Source organism: Dendropsophus ebraccatus, chromosome 3 (assembly GCF_027789765.1).
Source record: "Dendropsophus ebraccatus isolate aDenEbr1 chromosome 3, aDenEbr1.pat, whole genome shotgun sequence".
In the NCBI taxonomy this organism is placed as follows: Eukaryota; Metazoa; Chordata; class Amphibia; order Anura; family Hylidae; genus Dendropsophus; species Dendropsophus ebraccatus.
Window position 1 is genome coordinate 162,108,953 of NC_091456.1, and position 23,526 is coordinate 162,132,478.

Sequence of the window (23,526 nt, forward strand, 5' to 3'; positions counted from 1 at the left end):
ATGCTATCAATGTCCAATCGCTGTGACACCCACTGGTCATGGGAGTGGCAGCGGTAGAGGTAGGGAACAGACATTATGTCTCCTATTGATTCAGTTCTGTTTGGTCTGGGAGGCCACAAGGTTGCCCATAGACTATGTTGGGCCTAAAATGCAAGGTGATTTCCTTGACTGTGTGGTCTACCTATGACTACAATAGATCATAGATTTATCCTCTGGACAAAGCCAAACACAGCTGATAGAAGTTAAATAAAAGAAAAACCATATACTTACCTTACTCCCCCACCACTGCCATTCCAGGTGCATGGTACTTCTGGGGTCAATATGTGGAAAGGCCACTTAGCTAGTCAGTGGCCTCCACTGTGCGCAAGTCTCAGCCACAGCATGGCTGAGCAGACAATTCCATATGGGAACCCCAGCAGTGCTGCACAGTAGGACTGGGCTGAGAACAGCAGCAGTAGGGGGAGCAAGGAAGGTAAGTACATGGTTTTTTTTTACTTTTACTTGAAAGCAGCCTGAGAACAATTAGCAGTCAAGAAAATCCCTTTAATATTGGGGTGTAGTCTATTAAATATAAAGTGTTAGTTCATACATAGTACAGTTTTTTGGTCAGTATTTTTTTCAACCAAAATCAGGAGTGGAATTGACAGGGCAAAATTACAATAAAACCCACCACTGATTTTGGTTTAAAAAAAATTACTAAAAGTACTATATGTGTGAACATAACCTTAGTCTGGAGGGTGGAATAATTTTGGGGTCTAATAAAAACTTCTAATACTTTAACAGTTGAAACATTGTGACTGTCCGGCTAGAAAATAAGTTTCTAGAACCATAATGTTTGGCTACTTCTGGACGTCCAGCAATAAGGAAATGTCACATTTGGCTTTGTGTTTCCAAAACGCAGAAATATGCTATAATGGCACAAACAGGCTCCCGTGATCAGTTTATTGCACTTCAAATATGTTCCCATATAAATATTTGGAAAAGCATCATCTTTGAAAACAGCTTGCACAAAGGCCAGCCGCAGGGCAGAGCTGGCAGAACCTGGAGTCCTGACTGTAGAGACTGGGGAGCGGCAGAGGCAAGATCCAAGATCATTCATGGAGAGAGGAGCTGGCTGGACTGCCGGGGTTCGGCTGAAGGCTGTAGTGTTGTCATGGTCTTGGGACGGTTCTGAGGGCTGCGCCGGAGATTATCATCCATCTGCAACAAACAAGGTTGGACCTTAAACAAGTTTCTAACTCGTGTTATATATAAATCAAGTCTGAACAGATTTCTTTACATGGAAAGCAGAGGCAATACAGATGTCGGAGCCTGACCTGCAACTCCACCTTCCTCTTCAACCTTCTGCACTATGATGGATGAGAAAATTTTCCAAAAACTACTCACATTTGCAGGGACATTTACTACGGAGTCTAATGTGTGCAACTATTCTAATGGGGTTTGGTGTGTATTTTGTTCCAATATCTTGTGACTGATTTATTAACATGTAGCACTGCCATAGTGAATGTATCTAAGTAAAAAATCGCAAAGTCGCAAAAATGCAAAAATTGTGCAAGCATATTCCCCTGGTAGTAACCAGACATAAGCCTCTTTGTGCGACTTTTAAAAAAGTCGCAAATGATAAATTGGGCGCTAATACTGGATTATAAGAACTTTTGGGTGAATACTCAAAACAGGCAGATTAAAAAAAAGTTGCATCTAAAAAATATTCGCCTGTCGAATACTGGTTCATAAATACAACTTAGACAAAAACTGGGCGAAAAATACAATTACCCAAAAATCACCTAAAAATAGGCGCAAAGCCCTTAATAAATTTCCCCCTTGGACTAGTCTTGCAAGACAGCACTTTGTTGGTATCTTTTACCAGAATGTATCCAAAGTACAGATGATAAATACCCATGCTCATGATGGAGAAATTGTGATTATGTTGGCACCATCTATCATATGTGGTGGGAATGCACTCTCATGCATCTGTTTGGAAGCTGAGATTTTAAAGGGACTCTGCCACTAGGTTTATTCTGCCTTAAATGAGGGCTGCAGAAACTAATCACAGAAATGCTGAACAGATCAGTGTATTACTTACATTGTCTTGTTCAGCTGTTCTCCTAATATGCAGGAGAATAGGATTCTTGCCACACACCTCTCCTCGCTCTCCAGCTGCTGAGTGACAGTTGACTGCCTATACACAGCATGGATAGAGAACTGCCAATCAGCAGCTGGTGGGCGGAGCTTTCGGCTTCTCATGAATAACCAGGACTACTGGGCTCGTGCACATAAAGGAGAGGACTACTTATTGTCCATGTTATTCAGGAGGATATCTCTGGATCAGCTGCACAGAACAATGTAAGTGATACATCATTCTGTTCAGCTTCTCTGTCACTAGTTTATGCTACCCTGAGATAGGACAGCTAAACCTACTAACATAGTCTCTTTAAAGGTTGTTTGATAGGGAGAAGGTTCAGACATGCTGACTATCAAAGAGTGATCCTTTTGTTCTCCTTAGAGATAAGCCACTACAACAGATGTCTGGCAGCAGCTTTTTTCCCCATCCCTCAATGGGGCTGAAATTAATGTATCAGCTGGCAGCTATTAAGGATGTTTGGCTTGGCTGCCTGTAGGGTTTCTTTAAAATATGGTCCCCAGGAATTAAAAAAAAAAAACTTACTATCACTTCAAAACTTTTGACATGTTTATATTTTAATCTGTCAGGGTTTGTGCGATCAGATGCCCACTGATCTCCAGAAGCAGCGCTCGGCCATGCAGGGGTGAAGTGTTCAGCACAGCGCTTCTCCCAGCTCTAACAATTAGTCTGAACAACCAAAGCCTGACCAGTCAAAATGTTTACATATAAGAGTAACATGTCAAAAGTTTTTTTTTTTAAAGTGGCAGGAACAATTTAAGCCCAGTGTTTATGAATACTTTCCCTACAATGACATCAGCTATGATTAATGTAAAGAATACAGAGGTTATTTTTTTTTTTTCTTTTCTAGCCACTGAAAAAAAAAGTTCTTGTTTTTCTATCATTGGAAAATATGACTGGTCTCAAGGCAAAATAAAATCAAGGAGGAATGTAAGAGGTATAAAGCGAGCTTTGTCTGCACACTTCAAGGGAGAGTCAATCATATCACCAACTCTACACAAGAACAAATGATTTGCTTTCCTGGCTGTGGGATTCTCTGATTGGGCGGTGGGGAGTTTGGGGTCCTGCTGTGCCAGGGGATTGTTGTCACCATTTAACACCTACCTTATTCCCAGAAATATGGAACTATTTTCCAGATGACCACCCAGTGGGGATTGTGACTCGGGTACAATAGCAATAGCAGATGTGTACTATTTGCTTCTCCATAAACATCAGCCTTGAGGGTTCATCTTACCGCACCTTGTTTTCGCAAGATAGTTTTCACTAGAGGTCAAGATTTTTACCACTTCAGGTTAAAGGACAAAAATCATGAGTAATATGAGATACAGGGATGTCGTCTTCTGTTGAGCTGCTAGATGTCCTCTGCAGCTGTTACCAAGTTGTAGCTGTACTTTCCTTCATTAGAGCTCAGATTTATTTGTCCCAAATGGAATATCTGGCTCTGCTATGGTTCAAGGGATACGTCACTAGATATGCAATGCATTAAAAAAAAAGTCTTCACTTTTTTCACATTTTGTTATTTTGTGGCCTTGTGCTAAAAAAATAAAAAATAAATTATGTTTCTCCTACTCCCACCCCCATTATTTGACACTCAGTATCCTATAATTACAAAGGGGAAACAGAACTTATTGAAAAGGAAAAACTGATGTATTGCATTGACCTTTGGCGGTGATTCCAGCCTCCATCTTCTTGGCTATGATGCCACAAGGTTTTGCACACCTGGATTTGGGGAGTTTCTGCCATCTTTCTCTGTAGATCTTTTAGGCTCTATTCCGGGGTAAGGATTCTTCAGCATCAGTTCATGATGGGAACTTAAGTTTTGCAACAGCTGGAGGCCCGAAGGTTTCCCATATCAGGTTGGATTTGGACCATTGGTGGACACCATTTTCAGGTCTTCCCAGAGAAGTTCGCTTAGGTTCAGGTCAGGCCTCTGGCTAGGTCACTCTAGAATATTCACAAAGTTCTCCATAAGCCGTTCCTATGTTGTCTTAGCTGAGTGCTTAGGGCCACTGTCTTGTTGGAAGATGGACCTTCAGCCCAGTCTGAGCTCCAGAGCACTCTGGATCAGGTTTTCATTAAGAATTTCTCTCAACCCTGACCAGTCATCCCTGTCCCAGGCACTAAAAAATTCCAACAGCATAACACTGTCACCACCACCAAGCTTCGCTGTAGGGATGGTAGTGGGTAGGTGATGAGCAGTGTTTGGTTTGAGTTGAGTTCGAAATGTCCAATCTTGGTTTCCTCAGACCAGAGAATCTTGTTTCTCACAGAGAGTCCTTCATGTTCTTTTTTGCAAAAAATCATGTGTCTTTTACCGAGGAGAGGCTTCTTATTAACCTGCCCAGATTGGTGGTCACCTCTTTTACCAAAGCCCTTCTTGATTACTTAGGTTAGCGGGGCAGCAGCTCTAGAAAGGTTTCTCCAACCTTCTCCCATTTAAGAATTATGGAGGCCACAGCGCTCTTCAGAACTTTCAGTACAGTAGAAACATACTGTCCCGTTCTACAAATCTGTTCCTCCTCACAATCCTGTCTCTGAGCTCTACAGGCATTTCTTTCCTCCTCGTGACTTGACTTTTGCTCTGATATGTATTGTCAGCTGTTAGACCTTATATAGACAGGGGGGTATCTTTCCTAAACCTGTCCAATCAGCTATATTTTCCACAGGTGACTCCACTCAGTGTAGAATCTAATAGATAATAAAGAGAAATGAGTGGAGCCAAAGCTAAATGTCAAGTGTCACAGCAAAGGCCCTGAATAGTTGTCCATGGGAAATTTTAGTTTTTTTAAAAAATGTCCAAAATTCTGTTTCTGTATTGGATGCAGAATAAGGAGGAAAAACTTTATTTTTTTATTTTCACACAAGGCCTAAGCTTAATAAAATGTCAAAAAAGTAAAGGGGTCTGAAAACTTTCTGAATGCATTGTATGTGCTATACAGAGTAAAAAGGGACTGTAAAAATGTCTTCTTATAGTGGAAGCTAAGTGGCACAGCAGGAATATTACTTGATAAGGCCTGTGAGGGCAGTGCCCTGATGGTAGCCCTAAACCAACCAGACTCATTAAAGGGGTACTCAGAAGAAGAAAATTGTTTTCAGAATATCAGAAAGTTATACAGATTTGTACAGGAAGTTATGTATTATTTTTAGCCTGACACAGTGCTCTCTGCTGCCACCTCTGTCTGGGTCAGGAACTGTCCAGTGCAGTAGTAAATCCCCATAGAAAACCTCTTCGGCTTTGAACAGTTCCTGTCACAGACAGAGATGGCAGCAGAGAGCACTGTGCCAAACTGGAAAGGACACACCTCTTCCAGCAGGATATACAGAAGCTCATAAGTACTGGAAGACTTGAGATCTGTAAATGAAAGTAATTTACAAATCTGTTTAGCTTTCTGACACTAGTTAATTTGATTTTTTTTTACAAGAGTACCCCTTTAAGCCTGTAAAATAAGGTAGTGAGATTAGTGAAAGCTTATATAACACTGGTGATATGGTACCAAATTCACAAACACAATTTGACATAGAAGGATGTTTGCTATCAAGAAACGGGTTACAAGAAGTTATAGAAAGAAGACGTTATGACCTTTTCTATTAGGTTGGACTCCTTATTTACAAGCTGTGTGAGTTTCTGCAAGTTTGCATCTATTGCTTCCTGGCCAGCAGGAGAGGCTCCTACATACAGCAAGGAGAGACAGAGGTGAAAACACAATAGGCAGGATTAGTACAAACAATAAAAGATGCACATATACTGTAGAAGAAGCAGTGTCTAAAAGAAGAAAAACGCACTGAGAATGTTAATACAGAAGTGTGAGGCTCTAACCACTTACTTTCAAACTACTTTATTTTATGATCAAGTTACCAAAACTTGGCTGTAGGAAACAGCATACCATCTGTGGGCTCACGTTTCAAGTGTAAACCTTAAAATGTAGCTTCTGCCCATACTAAGGCCCTATATGGCCTATTAAGGGGAATCTGTCTCTACAGCTCTACATCATGCTCAGAGCTGTATACATGGGTAGATAGCAATCTTGCAGAGCGAGAAGGGGGAGTGAGGAGGCATGAATGCAGCAGCTCAGCCAGGCTTCTACGAGCTTAGAAGGAAAATAGGATTTTATCATTTTGCAAACAGCTGTCAGCAAAGAGACAGGTATCATTTGTTTTATATCCCTATGAGCTATTTGCCCATGTCTTTTAGATTTGAAAAATTCTAAATTACATAAATTGCACCACTAATCCCAAAACTTGGGTGTAAGAAACAGCATACCATCTGAGGTCTTAAGTTTCAAGGATAAACCTCAAAATGTGGTTTCTGACCATACTATGCCCCTATATGGCCTATTAAAGGGAATCTATCAGCTGTATATCATGGTCAGAGCTGTAGACATGGGCAGATAGTTATAGTTAAAACAACTGATACCTCTCTCTTAGCTGAGAGAAATAAGACATCCCCCAGGACCTCCCCAGAATACTCACATCCTTGCGGGACGGGTGGCGGAGTGCAGTGGGACATGCCGGCATGGCGTGCACCAGGTCGGGTGGTGGCATGCGGCGTTGTGTGTTGGGACGTGTGGCGGCGTGCATTGGGACGTGCAGAGGACGAGAGGGCCATGGAGCAAGCTGCCTGTGGCGCCTTACCTTTGTGGGGGGCGCCCTAGTTTAGGGTAGGGGGTGCCTTAAATTTGGGGGGACGCCTTACTTAAGGCTAGAGAGTAGAGTGGTGGGGGGGTCTTATTTTAGAAGGGGGGGGGGGGCTTATTTTCATGGAAAAAGAGTATGTGCCAATGTCTACAGATCAGAGCATGGTTTACTCAAGCAATTTTACAGTCTAAATTACATATATTGCACCAGTGTGTGGACACTGGATGTCTCCATGTTTACAGATTACAAACAAATGTTTGTCTGATCCTACAAACACATTGACTTCCAGTGGTCCAGAAGTAGTGGCCATAGTGCCTATATACAGTCTCCTAAAGGGACACAGCTCAGGTTCATCCAAAGCTGAACGCTCGCCATTTGATTACCGGTGGCTGAAGAAGTTGAATGCACCCCCAGGGAGTCCTGGAAAACATGGAATCCGTCTAAGGCCTATGGCTGTGCCCATGTTTTCCAGGCAACCTTAGGGCTGCATCAAACTTCTTCAGCCAGCAGTAATCAAATGCCAAACACTCAGGTTGGTACAAACCTGAACATGCAAAAGCTGAAATCTAAGACACTGATGAGGCTACTATTGTAGTCGCAGCCATAAAGAATCTATAAATTCCACTTTTATTTACAGAGAATTGTACCGATACCTTCAGTATGCTCCGTGAAATACACACGGAGGACGTGGTCACAGAAGTCGCACAGGTTGGGAAGCTGCTTTAAATGTTCTTGGAGCTGAACCTTGAGCAGACGAGCTTTATAGAGGGGGGCGAGGAAACCAAAAACAAAGGCATCTAGGGTAGTAGGCCTGCAAGAAAAGAGTGGGGTTAATCTGATGCTCTGAACTGTGGAAACAGAACAGCTGCATGTGTTATACAGAGAGCCCTGGTGCTATACTTACTCTTTCTATAACGGTTAAATAATAGGGAATTGGATATACAGAATATATTCAACTTTTGCATTACCTCCAAAATATACAACCTGCTTTCAGCCCCATTCAGTGTATCAGCTGATAGGTAGGGGTGCCGGGTGGACCTTAAAGTCAGTGACTGAGCTATCTGCAGGATAGGTTACCATCATGTTTTGCACAGAAAACCCCTTTAGGCTACTTTCCTATGCAGTATTTTTGCTCAGTATTTTGCAACCAAAACCAGGAGTAGTTAGAAAACACATAAAGGCTAAGTTCACACACTGTTGAAATTGAGTGGACGGATTTAATGGCAAAAATTACCGTTATTTTAAAACAATGGTCGTTATTTGCCATTAAATGACGGCCATTTGCTTAATTTCAAGTGTGTGAACATAGCCTTTCTGTGTTTTCAATCCACTCCTGGTTTTGATTACAAAATACTGAGCAAAAATACTGTGTGGAAACAGCTTTAAATTGGTGAGGTCAATAAAAACACCCTTGGCTTGAACAACTCGCTGCCCCTGTGCCACTATAGGGAAGCACTGTGAAAGAACAGAACAGGCCGAGTCTATGTGAGCCATGCCGTTTATCAATCAATTTCAAAGCGGCATGCATAAGAAAACAGTGGTTGAGCTGTCTGAGGTCAAAGAGCTGCATTGGCTCCGCCTCCTTAACAAATAAATACATTTTTTATACAAATAATGACACCCATACAGCTTCAGCAGGTCTGACATAAAATATTTTATTATCATCATAAAAAGTGCTCCCAGTTCAGTGTACAGGGGTGACAGATTCACTTTAAAGCCACACCTTTGCAGCCATTTTTTTTTTAATTCCTACAAACTGCACAAGAACTCTGCATAGTCTGATCCTGAACACACTGCCATTTACATGTCCCCTACTTTAAGCTGATCCAATGTATAAGAAGCAGATGAGAGAAGTGACAGAATAAAACTGCAAGACCACACCATTTGTAATCAGTAATTACGTAGATCTGCACAGGAGCTGCAGACACAGTTGTTAGAAAAGTTGCTTCATTTTGCACTGGACAATGGCTGCAAATGTAATCGTAGCTTTTAACTTGTGTCAGCTAAACAAAACAATGGATAACACGCCCACTGTGCTTTGCATCAGATTATATATATATATATATATATGTAGAAAGGTGGACACAGCACTCAAGGAAACTTATGCAGTTGGTGCCAGCAGTGTATACCCCTGAGGACCGTGGGTATGAATGCATACAAATGAAGAAAATCACTGCGGCACTCCGGTACAGCTCGTGTTCAAATAGTGTAGTTTATTATATATATATATATATATAAATTGCAGTGAAATGATTTGATCAGATCCCAGGAAATGATGAAATGATAAAATGACTGCGCCGTTCCATCATTTCCCTAGGGAATTGATCAAATCACTGACTCCTTTCAGGGAAATAATAAAATGAACTCTATCATATCCCCTGCGACATAGAATTGCTTACTGTATCGCCTCTCTGTTCCCTCCAGCCTGTCCGCTCTGCTCCCCGTCCGGTTCCGCCACCTCTTGCTCCCCGTTCCACTCGTTTCCCCTGCTACGCGCCTCCTGCTCCCCTGGGCCCGTCTGCTCAGCTCCCCTACACCCCTGCCGCCGTCCACCTGCCGGGAGGTGTGCCGCTCCACTCCGCGTCCGCCTCCAGTCCAGTCTGAACCACCCTGCGACATGTCTCCTGCTCCACCCGGCCTGTCCGCTCTGCTCCCCGGCCGCCCCAACACCATATGCCTGCCAAGAGGTGTGCCGCTCTGCTCTCCATCCGCCCCACTGCCATATGCCTGTTGGGGAGGCGTGCCGCTCTGCTCCCCCATCCGCCTACGCCGCCATATGCCTCCCAGGAGTTCCCGCCCGCCCCCGCCGCCATATGCCTGCCGGGGAGGGGAGCCGCTCTGCTCCCCCATCCGCCTTCACCGCCAAACATAGAGCCGGGCAACTCCTCGATCGCTCATTCCGTCATTTCCCTGAAAGGGGTCAGGCATTTTATCAAATCCCTAGGGAAATGATGGAACAGCCCAGTCATTCCATCATTTCCCAGGATTTGATCAAATCCCTGGATTTTATCAATTTCACTGCGACATATATACATAATATATATATATATATTTATTTATTTATTTTTTTATTCGTTTCTATAACTCACATGTCTCCAAAGAAGAACTGTGCTGTTCCCAGTCTGTTGGAGAGGAGATTCAGACATTCCTTGGCATCTTTATAGATCTGTAAAAACAAACAGCACTGAATAGACAAAACTCGCTGAAAAATCCCCAAATATACCGACTACTGATAAATAACATATCTCCCATTCTTATCTTTATTAAAAGGACATTCTCCTATGAACTGTATAAAAAAATATACAAATTAAAAAATATATATATATACTCTTAGTGGTGTCGGAGCACGGTAATGACAGGGACCCTTTAAGGGTGATTGTGAACTCAAATATCTGTCTTATCTATACAGACTGGCCATAGGTATTATATTATAATAGCTCCTGATCATAAAGGTTTTCTATAAGGCAACACTGTTATAAGCTCACATTCTCATATTACATCTTAGATCGGCATTGATCTGGTATTCAATAATGATCTATGAATATTATATACTAATAAAAGTATATCACCAACCCAGTAACGCTGTGTGATTTAATACAAGTATATCTTCCAGGAAATCGATAACCCTGCCAGTAAGCGAATACTTGTCCTCACCACTAAGAATATTTCAAGCTTCTTTGTGCTATTGTCTTTGGATCCCTAAAGTGGAAAACTTTGTCAGCGATTATGTTTCTAGCAAACCAAGACTGTTAGGGACACAGTAAGCCGTGATAAATCTCTACAGTAAAATCTCATATATGCGTCAGCACTATATTTGGCCATTTTAAAACACATATACTGCATTTTCCACCTGATTGCTGCTCTGTAGGCGTCACCTCTAATTCTCAGCTGTCCCTGAGCAAGTGGGTGGAGACTAGCTGCTACAATGTCTCCCCATACACATATGTAGAGCAGGAGATCATGATCTTCGACTTTTTTATAATACCTTATCAGAAGAAGCAGCAAGGAGGATGATGTAAAGTAGTGGTGGGCAGTGTAACTTTGATCTCTTCCAATAATGGATTGAGATATAACACTCACTACAAGTTGCTGTAGCTTTTTCCCCACACTGACTAGGGCCTTTTCCAATCATTGGTCTCTGCAGTCGTTGGCAGTACACACAAGAAGAGAGGATAGTGACTGGTAGCCACATCATATGCATAATGTATAGGATTTTACCACAACACCAACTGATAACTCAAAGAAAAGGAGAGGCCCCTTCATACTCCAATTCGCTTGGATAGGTAGAAGCAATGTACCTGCTATAGCATAGACTTCAAGAAGAATAAGTATGTTTTCTCTATCTGTATAACCCCTTTAAGCCTCACAGCGTCCAGCAAAGCACTCCAGCTTTTCATTTTAGTGATAGGAAGGGACTAGACAGTGACTCTTTAAAGGGGTTATCCAGGGCTACAAAAACTTGGCCACTTTCCCCCTACTGTTGTCTCCAGTTTGGGTGGGGTTTTTAAACTCAGTTCTATTGAAGTAAATGGAGCTTAATTACAAACCACACCTGAACTGGAGACAACAGTAGGGGGAAAAGTGGCCATGTTTTTGTAGCGCTGGATAACCCCTTTAAGTCATTGGGTAGATAGGAAAATGGGAAATAAGCAGGTTGCACTTACCTGAGCTTCCACTTCATTCATGCTGTATAGCGGCGGCTGGCCCTTGGTGACCAGAATTCTATTCAGAGCTTCTCTGGACATCTTTCCAGGCAAGTAAAAGTTTAGAGGGAAGGGGATATGTGAAGCATACCAGGGCCGCGTCACACTGGAATAATTGTCAGAATCAACCCAAAACGTATGCAGCTGGGACATTAAAAAAGACTGGTAAGTACAAGGAAACAGGTTTTATACGGTTAGTCAAACACTTTCATCCAATCCACAGCAGCCATTACACAGGCCGTACATCTTAAGCAGTTCATGGTGTACTAGAACTGCAGGTACAGTAGGTTACTGAGGCCGGGGCTACACTACAACTATTTGTAGCCCTACAGATTGATTTTAACTATAGAGATTTTTAAATTACTTAAACAATTTAAATAAAAAATCCTGTACTTATCATCTGTTGTATGTTCAGCAGGAAATGGTGTATTCTTTCCAGTGCTCTCTGCTGCCACCTCTGTCAATGGCAGAAGCTGTCCAGAGCAGTAGAAAATTCCCATAGAAAACTACTTCTGCTCTGGACAGTTCCTGTCATAGACAGAGGTGGCAGCAGAGAGCACTGTGTCAGACTGGAAAGAATAAACCACTTCCTGCAGGGCATACAGCATCTGATAAGTGCTGGAAGACTCAATATTTTCAAATGAAAGTAATTTACAAATCTGTGTAACTTTCTATCACCAGTTAATTTGAAAACATTTTTGTTCCCAGAGTATCCCTTTAATGAATGACAGTCCTATTCACAATAGCGGAATATTTAAAGAGATTTTTACAACAATTTAATGTACTTACTATGGCAGGAAGCAGCTTCTCTTCCAGCAGTGCAATGTATGCCAGGGTATCGGATCCCTGTCTGGCTGACAGCACATAATCGGCGTTATATTTCTGGAAGTAATACATAGTAAGCGGTAAACAGCTGTGCAATCATTTAAAGAGCCAGTAAATAGAAGCAATCCTTCGAAGAGAGAGAAAATCATCTGTTCAGTCGCTCTCATTAGAAAAGCCACTAAATCCAGTTTCTGTACAGTCATGGTTAATCCTCCAGAAGCCCACTGTCCCGGGATAGAGAAATTCCATCCCTAAGCTGAACAGACTCTTGCATACGTTTCCTATACAGAGATAAAAAATATTCGAGCAACTGAAAAATAAGTCTACGTGTTTAGTACGCAGCACGCTATCCTTACCATGCCAGCACCAGACGCTGACTAAAGCATACCTACTCCCATCCTGGCATCTAGTGCACACCTGGATGAAGAACTATATCTGCTGTACATGGTCTGTGACTACTCCTGAAGACCTGCAGCTTCCATGAAAACCACTGAATTCATCATTCCTCCACTCATCATTTATACTGAGGAGACCTGACCAGCAGGGCTGTGGAGTCGGTAAAGCCCGTATTCCACGGGTCGTTGGAGGAGCAAACGAGCGCTGTCAGCGCTCGTTTGCTCCTCGTTCGCCGCTCGCTGCCGCCGCTATTCAACGCGGCTGCGGCGAGCGGGTGAGTGCGGGAGGGGGCGGCGGGGAGCTGCAGGGGGGCTGCCCGGGGGATCGCTAGATCGTCCAGGCAGCCCATAGGATATAGCAGCATCTGCTGCCGACGCTCCTATTCAACGGAGCGACGGCAGCAGATCGCTGCTATATCAGTTGCTTGTTTTTCAACATGTTGAAAAACAAGCGACTGCAACGATCAGCCGACATGAACGATGTCGGCTGATCGTTGCACTCTATTCCACGGACTGATTATCGTCCGTAGCGGTCGATATCGTCCGAAAACGAACGATAATCGTTCCGTGGAATAGGGCCTTAAGCCGCAGCTCCGACTCCAACTCAGACTCAGACTCCTGAATATATCAGGACCGACTCCCGAATCTGACTCCTGCTCCTTCATAAATGGCCGGTCATATACCAGGGGAGTTATTTATCACACTGGCTCAGCAGCTTCTCCCTAATGTCCTACATGATCCTGGGGTGACTTCTGAGTGAATAAAGGAATACTGTATATGAAGCAGATTCTCCTGTGTGTGCAGAGGATGCAGCCAGTCTCCAGCCTCCATGTCCTGAACAACTCAGAACTAGACTAGATGGAGCAGGTGGTTTTTCCTGCTTACAGACTTCTATGTTTCTAACTAAATATTCACCCTACACAAAGAAACACTGCTAACACTGCCAAATCCCTGTGATACAGAGGGGTCAGCCATACTGATAGAGAGGGGTCACACATATTGATGTTGAGGGTCGCTGTGGGGGCAAGCAATAGCACACACACACACACACAGCCTGCTGCAGCCATAACACACACAGCCTGCTGCAGCCATAGCATACACACACAGCCTGCTGCAGCCATAGCATACACACACAGCCTGCTGCAGCCATGGCATACACACACAGCCTGCTGCAGCCATAGCATACATACATATACACACACACAAAGCCTGCTGCAGCCACAGCATACACACACAGCCTGCTGCAGCCATAGCACACATACATACATACATACATACACACAGCCTGCTGCAGCCATAGCACACACACACAGCTGCTGCCATAGAACACTGAAGGAAAACACACAATCTTCTCCCAGAGAGGAAACACCACACTGAGGACAGAGGTTACTGCTACACTACTTATGTCTTCTCCTCCTCCTGTATTATACAGGATATCTTCATATTACACTGCTGCTCATATACAGTCATCCAGCATCCAAGAAGAGAACAGCACAGATCTCCCCCACACAATGGACTCTTCCAGCTCAGAAACAAACTGCCAAATAGTGTCTGACTACTTTTCCCCGACCACCCCTATCTAATAGGGCTAGTGTCCTATTAGAATGTTGCGTATAAAATATATTGATGAGCAAAAATTCATATCAAAACTCAATTCTACATTATTTAAAGATTTTTTTAAAGCTGGAGTCATTTTTTTCCGACTCCAACTCCGACTCCAGCCAAAACTAGCTCCGACTCCGACTCCACGACTCCGACTCCACAGCCCTGCTGACCAGTGGGGGTCCGACTACTGAGACACTAGAATCTATGAGTCTGTTAAAGATAGACAAGTGCTGGGCTTATCTAGTAGACATGAGCGAATCTACAGTAGGAATGAAGCAAACTGCTTTGTTTCTATCGGGAATGTAAGGCTGTGGACCTTGAAGTCTGCTCTGCTCCGTGACGCTCTTCTCTGGCTGCTGCTGGAAAAATATGGATCCCGTCCTGGGAAACTGAGAGAAGCTTCCCAGGACTGGATCCATCTTTTTCCAGCACCCAGGGAGGAGCAGACTTCAAAGCCCGCAACCTTAGTAGCAGAATCCCAATAGGAACGATAATGCTTCGCTTCATTTCTACTGTAGATTTCCTCATCTCTAGTAGCTACCTTCATCAGGTCCATAGATCTGAATGGGGAAGTAGTATGTCTGACTGCTTCTCCATTAAAGAGATTTCCCCTTATTGTGAAGGGTATTATGCATGGGTAAAGTTCTCCATTTCCCCAAATCCTGTAACAAATCAGCATGATGGTCGTGGTGTTCGGATCCCCATTGATCGGTAAATAGAGCGCGGAGACGTGTTCTCTCAAGTTCTTCTCTACCCAGCAGTTTGCAGCAGTCGGGTTTTAAGGTCTTTTACACGGGCCAATTATTTGCCAGCAGTGTTGTTAGAAACACTTCTTCGGACGATAAAAGTGACAGCTCTCGGCCGAAGCGCGGGAAAGTGCCTGACCCTCAGCTGATCGTATCTTTTCAGCTTTTTTCAAAATTTATCATTACCAGCTGCACATCTTCCTGTGTAAACAGATGTTCAGCCAATAGCAAAAGGAGACTGACAGCACCTATATGCATATATCTGTGCTGTCAGTTTCCAGATGACACAAGCAGTGTATACATGCCTTCTGCATTGATGTGTGATCTAGCATCCTGTTCTCCTGTCTTGCCCTTTGGCCACTCTGGTATCTTCAGGCCCGACAGCGGGACGTGAGGGCCAGAGAGAAGGATGGCAGATCACACAGCAGTGCGAAAGGTAAGTATACAGTGCTTGTGTGGTCTGGAAACCGACAGCATGAATATATGCATATTTGTGCTGTCAGTTTCCATGGGTGCACATATGATACATGGATCATTCATGTGGCCTGGTTACTCGAATGGTTGTGCCATTTAAAAGCACTGCAAATGAGCCCCGATCACACTGATTAATGCTCATTTGCGGCCAAGAAATCTTTAACGGGGAACTATCTGCAGGTTAGACTAATCTAACCTGCTGAAAGCCCCTTAATGGGCACGGTGCGCCAAGGAGAAAGGTATGTCTCTTACCTTCCTCCTTGGCGCCGTTCCCATGGCGGGGAGCACTGTTAGGGCCCTATTCCACCGGACGATTATCGTTCAGATTATTGTTAAATCATTCGAATCTAAACGATAATCGTTCGGTTGAAATGCAGTTAACGATTAAAGACCGAACGAGAAATCGTTGATCGTTTTATAAGACCTGGACCTATTTTTATCGTTGCTCGTTCGCAAATCGGTCGCATTGAATAAGACATCGTTCGGTCGTTCGCAATAGATACAAACGCAATAGCGAATAAATAGCGAAGAAAAACTATCGCAATTACAATCATAAGTAACGATTATCGTTCAATGGAAATGAGTGAACGTTTTCAGGTCTTTCACAATAGCGGTTGTTTGAGATCGTTAACGATTATGCAAACAATAATCGTCCGGTGGAATAGGGCCCTTAGGCGCATTGAGATCGTTAATTGTTTATCGACAAAAACCCGTTCCATGTATAATCACCCTAACAAGGCAAGATTTTTTTTAAGTGAGAGGACCCTTTAAAAGGGAATTAGAGAATTCTATGTATGTATGACAACAGCGTTCCCATTCCCTTTGAGTTTTGATAATACACTTTCAGCATAAAAGACAAAGAAATTTCTAAGAAAGATTCTAAGAAGAGTTCTACGAAAAGATTCCCTATTATTTTATGAGGAATATAAGTATTAATGACATGTCACATGTGGAGACAGATCTCCTTTAAGATTCGATTAAGATTTTTTTATTTTTTTTGGAACAGGCCAAATAAGCAGCACATTTCTGCTATTAAAGGACGTCCATTTTTTAGGTAAGCACCTTATTACGTCCATTTTTAAGCACCTTATTATCTACACCAGTGGCCTCAGGGTAGAGTTGTATGGTAGACCATATGAAGAACTGGCTTCACCACAGCGTAATAGAACAGCTTCGGTTTCACATGTCAGAATCTGTCATTTCATTCCAGGAGAATAAGTAATCTTATCATACTCTTTGTTATTTCAGGGGGCTAAATGGACCACCGAGGACGCGGGCTCCTCTTCAAAAACCTGCTGCAGTCTGCTCTGCTAGCTTAGGATTCCGATCAATCTCTCCTTACTAGTTATTAAGTGTGTGCCAGTGCCCAATAAAAAGATACAAGCATTCCAGAGCGGGATCTGTCAGCTGACACCTTCCACCACATATGGGATTCATAGAGCCGTATGCTATATACTCAGGGGAGATGTGGAAAATACAAGTCACTAATAACTGAAATAAACTGAGTTCTTCTGGAAATGATAGATACCTAGACCATATAAATCTATGCTGTCCTGAGAAAAACCCTCAACAATACAGTGAAACTTCTGACCCCTGGATTAACCCCTTCACTGGTCGCCGCTACAGGCAGATGGCACTGGTACCAGCAGATACCAACACCAGCAGGTTTGGGGTCACCTGGGGACTTATGTGTGGAGGGAGAGTTAACTGATTGACCCTTTCTTTACTGATACAGATACGCAATCAGTGTATAGGCTAGTACAAGCACTTTTAAGGCTATGGTCACCTTTGCTATAATTTTTTTTACTCTTCCAACAAGTCTAAATTAAACATGGAGAAAATATTAATTTTCTTTGGTCTTGTTTTCACAGCATCCATATAGACCTATGTGTCTCCATGGTAACAGACAGCAAACAAACCCTGTAGTCATACTTACTTTTACCTGTATTTTATTTTATGCTAAGGATCTTTTTAGATGGGTGATATGATGGCAACAAAGGATACTTTAGCACAGGGACGGGGAACCTTTGGCCCTCCAGATGTTGCAAAACTACAATTCTTATCATGCTTGAACAATGAAGGCCAAAATTTTGGCTGTTCAGGCATGATGGGATTTGTAGTTTTGCAACAGCTGAAGGGCCAAAGGCTCCCGATCCCTCGTTTAGACAGAATCATTATTGTAGGTTTAGGGCCGTATAATGATCATTGGCTTGCTTGATTTTTAGGGCCATGTGATCCTGCGATGAGCCTTTACTTGTTGGGCGATCGTCCCTTTCCATTGTGACTCTCCATTGCAAATTCCAAGCAAATGTTGAATAAAAATAGCACAGCATGCAGCAGCACAGCACAGGAGTCTATCGGGCCTTACTGTACCTCCGTATATCTCTGACATTACCATAGACAGTACAACGCCTCCACATTTGTAGGAACAAATGTCATTACTAAACCTTATATGGATTACTACTAAACCTAGGTCAGGTGCCTGACCGTCATCTCTAGGAACGCTTCCTACAGGTGTTTTATGACTGCGCCATACTCACATACTCACTGCCGCCAGGAGATGGATATTCAGCCCAGAATCAGGGGCTGTGCTTTATATTACAAACATTCACAATCACTTATTCTAGGACTTCCTGAGAATGACATCAGCTTATGAGGGGAGGCTGAGAACAAAGACTGGAAAATCTGCTACTATAGTCAAGAGGGGTTAGGACAGTCAGAAAAACCATTGTACATATACCACTACCAGATATCATACATTTACCCCTACTAGACATAGCGCATATACCCCTACCAGACATAGCACATATATCCCTACTAGACATAGCGCATATACCCCTACCAGACATAGTACATATATCCCTACCAGACATAGCACATATATCCCTACTAGACATAGCGCATATACCCCTACCAGACATAGTACATATACCCGTACCAGACATCGCAAATATACCCCTACAAGACATCATATATATACCCCTACCAGACCTCTTACATATACCCTACAATACATCATACATATACCCCTACTAGACATAGTACATATACCCTGTGGCGTAGCTACCATGGGGGCAGGGTATGCAGTCGCTATGGGGCCCGGGGTCGCAGGGGGCCCGGGCCCCCTCAGGAAAACAAGTGTCCTAATGGTGAGTGACATTGTGAAGAGCCAGACACCCCCCCTGGACTGTCACAGCACGATCCACCGGCAGCCCTCGCCCCCAACCCTGCACTGTCATACTGTCACATGCAGCGCTATCTGCCGGCACCCGACCGACCAGAAAGAACCCCCCCCAACATCAAGGGGTCCGTCAGGGGCTGCTTCGGTAATGTTGCCTGCTTAGCTATTCAGGAGACTAGCCAAGCAGGGGAACGCTATTTGTATAGAAGCCAAGAGAGCGAGAGAGGGGGGGGGGGGGGGGGGGGGGGGAGATAAAACACGGATGCACCCCCTCTCTCTCTCTCCCCCGGTCATTGTGACCGATCCCTGACTGAAGGTTCCTCTCCTCTGGCAGCAGCTAGAGGCGCTCTCCTGTCTGGCCTGTCAGCTGCCTGCACGGAGGAGCATGATAACCTCCGACCCCCAGCCCTCTCCTGCCGGACCTCAGACGTTACCGCTCCTTCCTCCTCCTGTAACTATACACTGTCACAGATACGGTGTGTGGCGGGGAGGGGGGATGTATGGAAGCTGCTATTGCAAAAATGCATAAGTAAGTGTGTATGTGGAGGGGGGCTGTGACATTATGGGACTACAACTCCCAATGTGGTCTGTCTGCTGTCTGTGCCCCCATCCTCCCCAAAGACTGCATGGAGACACAGATTGCACAGACAGATCACAGTGGGAGTTGTAGTCCCACACTGTCAACATGCAAAGCTACCCTGTGGCTGCAGCTCTAGGAGGACTGCATTATAGTCACCCTACATACAATCAGAGAATAATTTGAATTGTCCTATTTTTACTTGCAGTACCATTACAGTATATATATATATATATATATATATATATATATATACACACACTGTGTGTGTGTGTGTGTGGGATATATATATATCCAGCCTGGTACGGCATGTAGATGTCCTGTCTGGCACTGTGTGTGTGTGATATATATATATATCACACACACACGCAGTGCCAGACAGGACATACACATGCCGTACTAGGCTGGATATATCTATCTATCCACATATATACACACACTCACCTGCAGTGCCAGACAGGATATATAGTGAAGTGTCAGGCTGTTATCCAGCATAGTATGGCGGTATTGTTTAGGTCTGGTATGGTGCAGTTATCCAGTCACAGTATGGCGGTATTGGTCAGGTCTGGTATGGTGCAGTTATCCAGTCACAGTATGGCGGTATTGGTCAGGTCTGGTGTTGCAGTGTTATCCAGTCACAGTATGGTGGTGTTATCCAGTTTCAGTATGGCTGTATTGGTCAGGTCTGGCATGGAGGTGTTACCCAGTCACAGTATGGCGAAATTGGTCAGGTCTGGTGTGGCAGTGTTATCCAGTCACAGTATGGTGGTATTGGTCAGGTCTGGTGTGGCAGTGTTATCCAGTCACAGTATGGCGGTATTGGTCAGGTCTGGTATGGCAGTGTTATCCAGTCACAGTATGGCGGTATTGGTCAGGTCTGATATGACAGTCTTATCCAGTCACAGTATGGTGGTATTGGTCAGGTCTGGTGTCACGGTGTTATCCAGTCACAGTATATGGCAGTATTGGTCAGGTCTGGTTTGGCAGTGTTATCCAGTCACAGTATGGCGGTATTGGTCAGGTGTGGTATGGAGGTGTTATCCAGTCACAGTGTGGCGGTATTGGTCAGGTCTGGTATAGTGGTGTTATCCAGTCACAGTGTGGCGGTTTTGGTCAGGTTTGGTGTGGCAATGTTATCCAGTCACAGTATGGCGGTATTGTTTAGGCCTGGTGTGGCGGAGTTATCCAGTCACAGTATGGCGGTATTGTTTTGGTCTGGTATGGCTGTATACGTTAAATGTGCATTGTCTGAAGCTTTTACCTACCAATCCTATTACGAGAATCACTACAGACAATATACAGATCATTTAATGTGCAGACTTTATATATTTTAAGCATTTAGAAACCATGTAGAAAAAAAAAAGCTGAAACCACACATCCATTTCTTCCCCAGTAGCTTGGAAGTGTGTGTGTGTGGGGGGGGGCCTTGGAAAGTTTGCTATAGGACCCAGCCATTTCTAGTTACGCCCCTGCATATACCTCTACGAGAACTCTTACATTTACCCCTACCACACATTGTACACATATCCCTACCAGACCTCTTATGTATACCCTACAAGACATCATACATATACCTCTACCAGACATCATACATATAGCCTACAAACATTCTACTTGTACTATAGATTGTACATATACCCAGTTAGAGGTAGCACTTATACCCTACCAATTTTTATACATATACCCTAACCAGTCATCGTACATATACCATACTAGACATTGTACATATACCTAACTAGACACCGCAAATATACCATACCAGACATTGTACATATACTCAATAAAGATAGCACATATATTTATTTATTTATTTATTTGCGCCAACTGATCCGCAGCATTTTACATAGTTCATCAATATTGGTCCCTGTCCCCATTTGGGCTCACAATCTAAATTCACCTGTATGTATGTTTTGGGTGTGGGAGGAAACTAGAGTATCACAGATGTTGCCCTTGGTGGAATTTGAACCCAGGACCCGAGCATTGGAAGGCTAACCAGTCATTGTACATATACCCTACTAGAGATAGCAAATATACCCTACCAGACATTGTACATGTAAGTCATACACATACTTTACCAGACATTGTACATATACCCTACTAAAGAAAGCAAATATACATCCTAAATATAGCCTACCGGACATTGTAAATATACCCTACTAGACAAACTACACATACCCTACAAGAGATAGCGCATATACCCTACAGACTACACATACTCCACAAGACAGACTACACATACCCTACTAGAGATAGCACATATACCCTACTAGACAGACTACACATACCCTACTAGAGATGGTACATATACCCTACTAGACATCCCACAAAAAAAGACTATGCATACCCTACTAGCAGGACACATATGCCCTACAAGATATTGTATACATATCATACTAGGGATCATACACATACTCTTCTAGAGATTATACATACATATACCCAATTAGACATTGTAAAAACGCCCAACTAAAAATCTTACATACACCCTACTAGACAGCGTACATATACCCCACTAGAGATCATACGTACACCCTACTAAAGAATTTTGAGTTAATAGACGGGGTCTCTGTTCAGTATCTTCATCTTTTGGCTGGGATGGTAAGCAGCCATAAAGATGGTCCCTCATTCTGGATGACCCGTCCTGCTCTACACAGACACAGATCTATCAATTTTAATAAAGACTGTGTGTAATGCTTCATTTTATCTGTGGTGGCGCTCCTTTCTATAGATCCCATTTATGGTTATAAACTGATAAGACAAAGAACTTTCTTTCTAGCCCAGTATGGAAAGCATGTGAGTGGTGGTGTTAAAACCTCAGAAGAGAATAGTCCAGGTCTGCATTTATTTAAAGGAGAAGTCCGGCAAAATTTTTTATTAAAGTATTGTATTGCCCCCCAAAAGTTATACAAATCACCAATATACACGTATTACAGGAAATGCTTAAAAGCGTTTTTTTCCCTGCACCTACTACTGCATCTAGGCTTCACTTCCTGGATAACATGGTGATGTCACGACCCGACTCCCAGAGCTGTGCGGGCTGTGGCTGCTGGAGAGGATGATGGCAGAGGGATGCTTAGTGTCCCTCCAGTGTCTTGTGTCCCTCATTGTCCCCCTGCTATCATCCTCTCCAGCAGCCACAGCCCGCACAGCTCTGGGAGTCGGGTCGTGACATCACCATGTTATACAGGAAGTGACATCACCATTTTATCCAGGAAGTGAAGCCTTGATGCAGTAGTAAGTGCAGGAAAAAAGCCCTTTATGAGAATTTCCCGTAATAAGTGTATATTGGTGATTTGTATAACTTTTGGGGGGCAATACAATGCTTTAATAAAAATGTTTGCTGGACTTCTCCTTTAAGTCATATTTGCTCATTTAAAACCATACATTTTGATACCATTTGGTAAGGACTGTGGGCTTAAAACAAAACCAGGCAAATACAACCATCACAAATATGTAAAACAACTTAACAGCAACTGACCTGTTTCCTAAAATAGCATAAAATGTTGACTGGCTGGGTAATGATATCATCCTCATGTATTAAAACGGGTACTACACCTAGAAAAGAAGAACAGGATTATTTAGTGGGACTTAATAATGGCGTCCATAAGACCTAATGGGGGTTGTTGTGGGATAACCCCCTTTACAAAGGGAAAAAAAACTGAAACCATGCGATACCCTCAGGTCTTATATATATATATATATATTATATATATATATGTGTGTATATCAGCAGCACAAAGGCGTCTTTATACTGGATTATAACACAGCAATCTGCAATGACTTAGAATAAGGAGATCATAATGGCCAGGCAGGTATAATCAGCGTATATGGCGCATGTTACAGATAATATTATGGCATGTGTTCCAGGAGTCCAAACTACAGACCCTTTGATTGTAAAAGAAACGACACAATCCCCTTAAATCTCCTATCACCTAAAGAAAACTATCAGCAAGCGTTCTTTCCGCAGTAAGTCATGTCTATGTGAGCAGATAGTGGAACCGTATATACCGGTAATGTTAACCAGAACTTGTACATAGATTAAATATGCAGCGAGCGGAGAAGGCAATGTTTATTCTCTCTTCATGTGCTTTTCATTACTTTTATTCTTTGTTACCTTTGTGCATTCAGCAAGGACATGAGTTCATTATAGGGGTTATCCGGTGAGTCAGTGTAAAAAAAAAAAAAATAAAATAAAAAAAATTCTCCCCATGACGTGACGCACCCTTCGACATACCAGTGTCCCTA

At 43.2% G+C, this 23,526-nt stretch overlaps 1 protein-coding gene across 3 annotated transcripts in view; it reads right to left on the reverse strand.

Moving 5' to 3' along the window:
* Window positions 1-928: 928 nt before the first annotated feature.
* The window catches only part of MTX3 (metaxin 3), a 33,647-nt gene continuing 11,049 nt past the window's right edge, over window positions 929-23,526 (reverse strand). The window contains exons 3-10 of one of the 3 annotated variants that reach the window (XM_069963037.1): window positions 22,760-22,836; window positions 12,268-12,360; window positions 11,440-11,622; window positions 10,430-10,474; window positions 9,865-9,941; window positions 7,429-7,586; window positions 5,721-5,809; window positions 929-1,200 (exon numbers count right to left, since the gene is read on the reverse strand). In XM_069963037.1, coding sequence (XP_069819138.1) covers window positions 1,096-1,200; window positions 5,721-5,809; window positions 7,429-7,586; window positions 9,865-9,941; window positions 10,430-10,474; window positions 11,440-11,622; window positions 12,268-12,360; window positions 22,760-22,836 — 827 coding nt within the window. In that variant the 3' untranslated portion in view covers window positions 929-1,095. The remainder of the gene's footprint in view (window positions 1,201-5,720; window positions 5,810-7,428; window positions 7,587-9,864; window positions 9,942-10,429; window positions 10,475-11,439; window positions 11,623-12,267; window positions 12,361-22,759; window positions 22,837-23,526) is intronic. The other 2 variants (XM_069963038.1, XM_069963039.1) reach the window with 2 other exon arrangements.